At 38.8% G+C, this 7,817-nt stretch overlaps 1 protein-coding gene across 2 annotated transcripts; it reads right to left on the bottom strand.

Moving 5' to 3' along the window:
• Positions 1 to 305: 305 nt before the first annotated feature.
• On the bottom strand, positions 306 to 3,680 carry LOC115748820 (NAC domain-containing protein 92-like). 2 transcript variants are annotated; one of them, XM_048278252.1, is made up of 4 exons: positions 3,551 to 3,680; positions 3,146 to 3,359; positions 2,366 to 2,637; positions 306 to 1,144 (listed from the first exon to the last, which is right to left on the bottom strand). In XM_048278252.1, the coding sequence occupies exons 2-4, from the start codon at positions 3,309 to 3,311 to the stop codon at positions 602 to 604; spliced, it is 981 nt and encodes a 326-aa protein (XP_048134209.1). In that variant the 5' UTR covers positions 3,312 to 3,359; positions 3,551 to 3,680; the 3' UTR covers positions 306 to 601. The 2 variants fall into 2 exon arrangements, with proteins under 2 accessions (XP_048134209.1, XP_048134210.1); XM_048278253.1 differs by having other exon boundaries at positions 3,146 to 3,375; positions 3,551 to 3,673.
• Positions 3,681 to 7,817: the final 4,137 nt, after the last annotated feature.

Below are 7,817 nucleotides of genomic sequence, written 5' to 3'. Positions count from 1 at the left end.
CAAACAGAAAATCGACACACCTACCCAAACAAAAAATCGACACATCTACGTCGATTAGGGTTGCTACAGGATATATACAATTTTTCGCCGACAATGTTCGGGAGAGGAGGCCTAAAAAATTTATATATTTATCCATGCAAAGATAAAGAGTAGCACTATAGAATGCCCATGGAAAAAGCGCCCAACTCGTAATTGGCGAATTTCGTAGTTGCCTCTCCAATTTTTTTAACCAGTCTTTAATTTCCCCTCCGAATTCCACTCAAAGACAAACAAAAGATAAAAGCTATAGCACAAGGTAAGTGTGCTTTCCATGCAAAATATGAATCACTTCATTTGCTTTATTACTTATAAGAGACCAAGTTAAGAAAAGAAACCAGAGGAAAATATGATCAAGATGTGTTCCTTGATCTTGTTCCAACGCTAGCAAATAACTTGCTAACTTGCCAAATCATACTTACTACAAAGACAGTTAATGACCCCATATCAATTTCCCGCCTACGAGTCGTTGTACTTGCCCATTTGAAACTCTAGACAGAAAATGCGGATCTCTCTAATTCTTCTACAACCTCTCTAACATTTTCTTGAACAAACCAGGTCTTACTCAGTAAGCTGGAGGCCAGTAATTATCCATCTCCATGCAATTCTCCATCCCCATGTACCTATTGCCTCCCATATTTGCATGGGCCATCTCTCCACCATACCCACCTGCTTGATCTCCAACAAGAGCAGTGCTACTACTCATCATGGTCGAGCCGACAACCATATCTTGGTGGCTCATGGCCGGGCCCGGCGGAGGCTGCATCACCGGCCTCAGGACCGGCTGAGAGGAGGTGCCCCCCAGGTTCAAGTTCAGCCCAGATATCGTGAAGCACCCCGCGGCGGTGCCTGCAGGGTTGAGCTGCGGCGGCATCGGTTGGTTCACACTCATCGCCCCACTCCTCAGGACCCGGTTGATCTCAGCCAGGTCTGCCCCATTCATGTAGTTCCTCCCGAGGAACTGGAAGTTCTCCGGCTGCATCATCGCGGGCGGCACAACGCTCGACCCAATCTCAAGGCTGTAGGGAGGGACGGCCCGGGATTGGCTGGATGGGTACTTCTTCGCACCGGCGCTCTTTTGGAAGACGCGGCAAACCACCCATTCGTCCTGTTGTAAATGCGGAAAATGTTTAGCAAATACTAATATGCGTGAGACGTTATTTTGCAAACTTACGGGTGTTTGTGATTCTTGCTTCTTAGGTGGAAATTCATGAATTTTCTTTGTAAATGATGTTATTCTCTCTCTCTGCCCCCCTAAGTTCTATGGAAATATTAGTATGTATTTATCAAAATGTGATTGCAAAATATTTGGTTTATTAAGAATTCCATTCCTTAATTCTTTGCAAGATAACCTTTCAACATCAGTTGTTGCCCCGACATAACTTGGGGTTCAAAAATGGGCAGCACAAATCTATTCAGACAAACGTCTACAAGTGACCATTACCATTTCTGGAGAAGGGTTTGCGTCGAAAGACTGAAATGGGTTGATCGACAGTTATGAAAGTTAAGCTCTCAAGAAAATGTTAGTCCTATAATTATATTCATGCTTAAACTAGACAGATAACCTTTCCGTACTCAATCCTTAGTTAACTCTAGAAGTTAATTATTGCTTTCTTATTCTAAGATCCCCAAGACCCTTGACAAACCTAAAATTGAAGTAAGGGGTCATTCATGGCACATCTAACGGAATTTATATCCGACTTGCTAACATCTGATAAAATTAGAGGGTTTGAAAAGAGTGTGTGCAAAATATTCGAATTGGAAAATATCTTTTATTTTTAGTTGTTAGCAATCTTATTCTATTTCTGTGAATACGTAAATAGAAGAAAAGGTTGATCTACGCACACGGATGAAGATTATAAAACTCATAGCACTTGGATTGAAGGGCAAATTCGATGCCTATAAAATAGATAGTGGAGTTTATTGATGTAAGAAAATCCATGTAACATAGCCCACTTAGAAAGATGAATGCAGTTTAGGCTCCATTTGTTTCGCAGAAAATTAATAATTCGAAAAATACTTCCCTAAAAATGATCACCTATATCGCTTGAATTAATTAGCCAATGAAAAATATTTTCACTACCAACAACAATTTATATTTAACATTTTCATTAAATGTTTTCAAATCATTCATTTTCTGGAAAACAAACAGAGCTTTAGTCATCTCAAGGTTGTTCTTATAAGCTAACCTTTTTTATTTTATTTTTTTTGGGGGGTTGTTTCTTTTTGGCTCAACATATCTAGGGTTACAAACTTGAGACTCGAACGTTTTCTTTGGGTTGTAGTTCCGAAACACGTGAACTAATTTGGTGATGAAAATGGGGATTACCTTGGTAGTTCGGAAAGCCGATTTCGAGTGAATGCGATACTCGTGCATCACCCAGTTGCTCTTCTCTCCTCTGGGGGCTCTCCCTTTGTAAAAGACCAGGGTCTTCTTCATGCCAACCAGCTCGGAGGTGACGCTGTTGAAGATCTCCTTGTCCTTCCCCGTAGTTTTCCAGTACCCAGTGTTGGTTGCTCGGTTCGTTCGCACTCCTGTCGGGTATTTCCGATCCCGTAGGCTGAAGAAATACCATTCTTTCTCCCCCATTTTAGCCTTTGCTGGTTGACAGAATCGCATCAGAAAAGACGTTATTTCAGTTTGACGAACAGGAGGAGATTTTCTCTGTGTACTGGTAATGAAACCATTAAAATCCAGGGAAGAACAATACTAGTTGATGTTTTTTCTTTTTCCACTGTTTATTATACTGCACGTGATGTTAAAAGAGCATGTTCTATAAACATCATAAAAAAAGAGCTAGCTGCTGGAAAACTGGTTATGCAGGTTGAAATATTTCTAGGGCAAGATCCTCGATCAAAAACTTAAGTCGGGTCTTAGGATTCTGGATCCCTCTTAATTGCCTAAAATCACCATTTTCGATCATTGTGAGAAAAATTCGACACTAAGAATTCATATTATGAACGGAAGACTAAAATTACAACATAAACTCTCTATGTATATGACAAAGTGAGAAGAATTCCACACAGAAACTATGGAAACCCTTGCGTTCTTCAATCATGAAACTATCAGATGACGATAGATAAGCAAGGACTTTGAGTTGGAGGGTACCTGGGAGCTCCCAAGGCTCAGATTTGTTGAGATCCACGTCAGTAATTGCTCTGCCAGTGAAATTAGAATCCGATATCTTGTTCATCAGATAGTAAGTGATGAGCTCTTCATCCGTGGGATGAAACCGGAACCCCGGTGGAAGATTATCCTCCTTCTTCTCTTCCATGACTCACTTTCCTTATTGCGTCGCTGCGACTTCTGCTTCAACTCTTACCTATAGGGCACAAAAACTGCAACAAAATTAAAATGAAAGACAAAACCGATCCAAAGGGAGAAAAACAAAAATCTAGGGTTTCTTCCCCCTTTATTGAACATGTTGTAGGAAGTAATGGATCAAAAAGATCAGGCCTAAGTCATGGAAAGTACAAGAGCAAAGACGTTTCTTGCATGGGAAAGATGAAGTACCCGATTGGGTTTTTGGATGCTTCTTCAGATCAATTTAGACAAAGCAAGGGCAAACCAAGGGAAGAGAGAGGGTGGTCAAGGTGTGTATAGGACTTTAATTGGAGGCTATCTCTCTCTGCTTACGTGCAATTTATGCACAAGAAGGTTTGAAATTTATGCTTCTCTCTTTGCAAATGAGACGAGGGAGTAGGGGGTGTGTCGATGAAGCTCTCACCTAACTTGGGTCTTCAGGGACAAGGTAACGTGGACTGACCAATGTCTTTGATCGGTGTGAAAGCGAATGGTGAGAGCGAGAGCCATTATTAGGGCAAATCGATATCACGCACCTTCCCACTTGTCCAAGTAGCTATAAATTAATGAATAATTTAGTTCTGTTGCTGTATCTTGCATGAAGGAGTGAGGATGATGATTTATTGATTGGTAAAGAACGGATTATATGTGCTTAATTATGAGAAAATGTTGATGGTCATGGACAAAGTTGGGAAAAGGGTGCAAGAGTAAACTACCATGAATAAGAAAGAAAATTACCCGAATGCATAACAAAAAGAAAGACCGTAACGACTTATATACCTCACTAAAGACAATGCATCAAATAGAATACCGTGTCCCATAGAATTTGATTATTCGAGCAATTTGAATCCACTAAGTAATAGAACCAAAGACCTACGAGACGTAGAAATAAATGCAATATGTCTACGTTCCCTACTTTTACTAACTTACAAAGAGTGTGATAATTAACCTTTTCAATACTCACTGTCATTAAGTGAGTTTGATTACCTCTAACTGCACACGTTTTTTATATCGAAAATCACTTACGACGGTAAAGTTATCGGGAAAGAGGCTTATTTAATTAGTTAAGTGAGAAAATATCAATGGAAATGTAAACCTTATCGCGAAATCCTTTCGATTGCACTCATTGTTTCGCATTTCATAAGACAAAAAATTACTTTGAGCGTACGTACATCATGAGTGTCATAATTTTTTAACAGTACTCACTTGAGCGCCATAACTTTTTTTCGCTTACTTGAGTGCCATAACTTTTAAAAATCGTTCACTTAAGTGCTATCGCTGACGTGGACACCAAAAAAGCTGACTTGGACGCTAGAAAACCGTACGTGGCATCTACAAAACTATTCTATTGAAAATTTTAATGTGCACGTGGATTTTTCCTAATTTTTTATTTATTTTGCAATTTTTCTTTTCATTTTTTTCTATTTTCGCTCTCTCACCGGCCACAATCGACGACCCTAGGGGCAAGGGCCTCCTCGCCCTAGTCCGGCGAGGCCGCAATGGCCCTCGTCCCGGGCCGTCACGACCTCGGCGGCAACAAGCGGGGGCACAAAGGCCCGCCCTCGCCCGCGGCGGCTCTCACTAGATTTGAGCGAGGGCCTTCATGACATCGCCGCCCATGGGCGAGGGCCGTCGCTCCCTCGCCCGCAGTGGGCGCCTCCGAGGCCGTGACGGCCGTCGCCTCTAGGCCGGTCGATCGTGGCCGACAAGGGTCGCCGGTGACCGTTGTTGACCAAGGCTAAAAAAGCAACAAAATTACAGTAAAAAGAAAAATATCAAGATAAATAAAAAATAAGAAAATATTTCAGAAAATATTAAAAAATTTAAAAAAAAATGCATGTGTCCGACAAATAAATAATTAATTAATAAAAAGTCCACATAGGATGATTCGTCGGGAGTGGCACTAAAGTGAATGATTTTCGCTAGAGGTGGTACTCAAGTGAATGATTTTCCTCCAATGTAGCTCTCAAGTGAGCGAAAAAAAATTTTGGTACTCAAATGAACACCGTACAAAAGTTATGGCACTCGTAGTATACTTACCCTAATTACTTTGGCTCTTGTTATTTTCACCTCCTCAATGACTTCATGACACCCCCATATCAGGTTGAATTATCTACATTATTGCTTGCAGGTCTCACTCTTATTTTAAAGTTGTTTCTTACCTTTTCTCTTTCCTTTTTTTGTTTTAATTTTTCTAGAGACAAATACACATGCTCCTCTTAAACAATATTTGTTAAGGTTAAATGTGGAGCCGCTCTTTATTTAAGATATTTCTTGCCTTCTTTTTGGTTCTTTTTCCTTTTCTTTCTCCATTTGGAACAAAATTGGTGTCCGTCTTTTCCAAAAAGAAAAAAAATTATTTGGTGGATAGCTAACTTATTGTTGTGTTAATGACTTGTACATTTTTGTTTGTTTGTACTAGGAAACTATTATTCAACAAATAACATAAGCACAAGTAAGAGTGAAAAGAACTATTTACCAGTTTTAGAATGCATTTTGTTCAATAATAACTTCAATAGGTGTCATTACGATTTAATCCATGTATTTTAACTGCTCAACTTTTAATTTTCAATGTCACAGTGCGAGAAGCTTCAAACTTAAAATACATCTTTCAAGTTGAATTGCTGCATGCTTGAGTAATCTGTGCTTACTATATTTCTCTACCATGAATTCCAGTGATGTTTGGATGTGAGTTTGGTCTGAAATCTATGCCTTTCGGTTTAAATGTCCAACTATTATGGCCATAAATCTTACAAGTACCACATTTCTTCCCCTTTTCAATAATCTCAAATGCAAAAGGATCACGACGTGTAGAAGGTACTTCTGCTTTAGTTTTGAATTGGAATGGCAACCTTTATATGATGCAGCTAGGGGTTCTTATAAGGATCACTTGCTCGTACAAATTGCTGAATTTGCTTTCAATCAACTTTCTTTTGGGAAAGTGGCCATTCTTGATACTTTCTTTCCAACTCATCAAGTAATTGTGGAAATGAATCTTCTTCATTATTTGGGTAATATTATAATCCAGAAAGGACCATATCGAGTATTCATTGTTGATTAATTATATCTAGAGGTAAACTATGGGAAAACCTAAATCTTGTTTCACACGGGCATGGAAGGTCATGAATTGCACAAAAGGCCCAGTAAAAATAGGTAGCTCAAATCTACTTGCGGCAATCTCATATTGCTAGTAGAACTTGTCTAAAGCAAATACTGACACCAGAATATGAGGATCTTGAAAAGAGGAATATGAAGATGATGAGGAACTCTTACCTTTTCAGTTGACAATTTGATTTTGACTACTTAAAATTGATACTTCAAGGCATATTTTCTTTTTCACCTTGATTAAATTCCTCGTTGAAACATGTACATCTGTTTTCAAAGTAGAATGTGCCCCTTCAGCTCTTGAAGTAACATGGTTCCCTAAATGCATGTGCAAGTCTGTCAAAGAAGGCACAAAAAGCCCTTTGAAAGGAAGCCATGTATTTTTAATGTATTTAAGGATCAATGGCCTTTCCTTACAACAATCTTAAAGTTGCCTAATATTTTCATTATATTCCAGTTCACTAGTGGAGTTCAGAAAATTGGACTAATAATACTTAAAAAAATTACAATATGTTCCTTTTGCAAAATGAGATTTACATTTTACCACAATATTCTTTTCAATGTCAAACAGACAACAAGCTTGCACTTTTAGGAAGAACGAATCGAACTGCATTCTTCAATGCCAACTCTCTATAATGACAATAGCTGAAATTTGACAATCAACACACAATATTTTGCTAAAGCTTGTAAAAGCCCAAACATAATCTTCCTCTTCTCCCTTTCTCAAAAAAAAAAAAAAAGACAAATAGAACAAAGTATTAAAGCTGGAAACTCCAATAATATCCAACAAAGCATTTTGTATCTATTAGTTTTGCAAGTACAATCCATTGTGAAGACACTTGAAAAGCTCTAAGTTAGTGCCATGGGGATAGGATGAGAGAAAAATAAATGTGTCAAGTGACCCTGGGTGTCATGTTTTAAATTACAGATGAATCCACTCGCACTAAGCTCATCCAATAAAGTTTGGACCATAGTGTGACCATTCAAATATTTACGATAAAGTTTTGCTTTCTTTAAAATAACAGTTTTAGTAATAGCTTGTATGTTGGGATTACTCTGTGTGAAGGAAGAACGAATTTTGGCGAGGAGATATACTGACTTTAGACATCTCTATAAAAAGGTCAAGTAGAAACAAATATGTTCTTCTTGGTTGCGATAAGGGAGGTAATCAATGCCATGTATGTTCCTTTACTGTAGTTTGTTTCCGTCGCCATTGCAGCTCAGCTTCACCTTTTTAGTCATAAGATGACTGTACTTGGGCCTTCATGGTTAGCCATTGGTTCCATATATCGATTTTGTGTTGCCCTAGCTTGTGGACGACGGCTTTCAGAATCAGTATGTGAGGTCTAGCGATTTAATTGCATGTTTCATC

This window comes from Rhodamnia argentea, chromosome 4, assembly GCF_020921035.1.
Source record: "Rhodamnia argentea isolate NSW1041297 chromosome 4, ASM2092103v1, whole genome shotgun sequence".
In the NCBI taxonomy this organism is placed as follows: Eukaryota; Viridiplantae; Streptophyta; class Magnoliopsida; order Myrtales; family Myrtaceae; genus Rhodamnia; species Rhodamnia argentea.
This window is presented reverse-complemented; position numbering and strand designations above follow the sequence as displayed.

What these genes read in the sequence shown, in the direction of transcription:
- LOC115748820 (XM_048278252.1), bottom strand. Translation starts at nt 3,311, where the DNA reads ATGGAAGAGAAGAAGGAGGATAATCTTCCACCGGGGTTCCGGTTTCAT. An exon ending in TGAGCCTTGGGAGCTCCCAG is followed by an intron (nt 2,638 to 3,145) that starts GTACCCTCCAAC and finishes TCTGTCAACCAG; the next exon opens with CAAAGGCTAAAATGGGGGAG. An exon ending in CGGCTTTCCGAACTACCAAG is followed by an intron (nt 1,145 to 2,365) that starts GTAATCCCCATT and finishes CATTTACAACAG; the next exon opens with GACGAATGGGTGGTTTGCCG.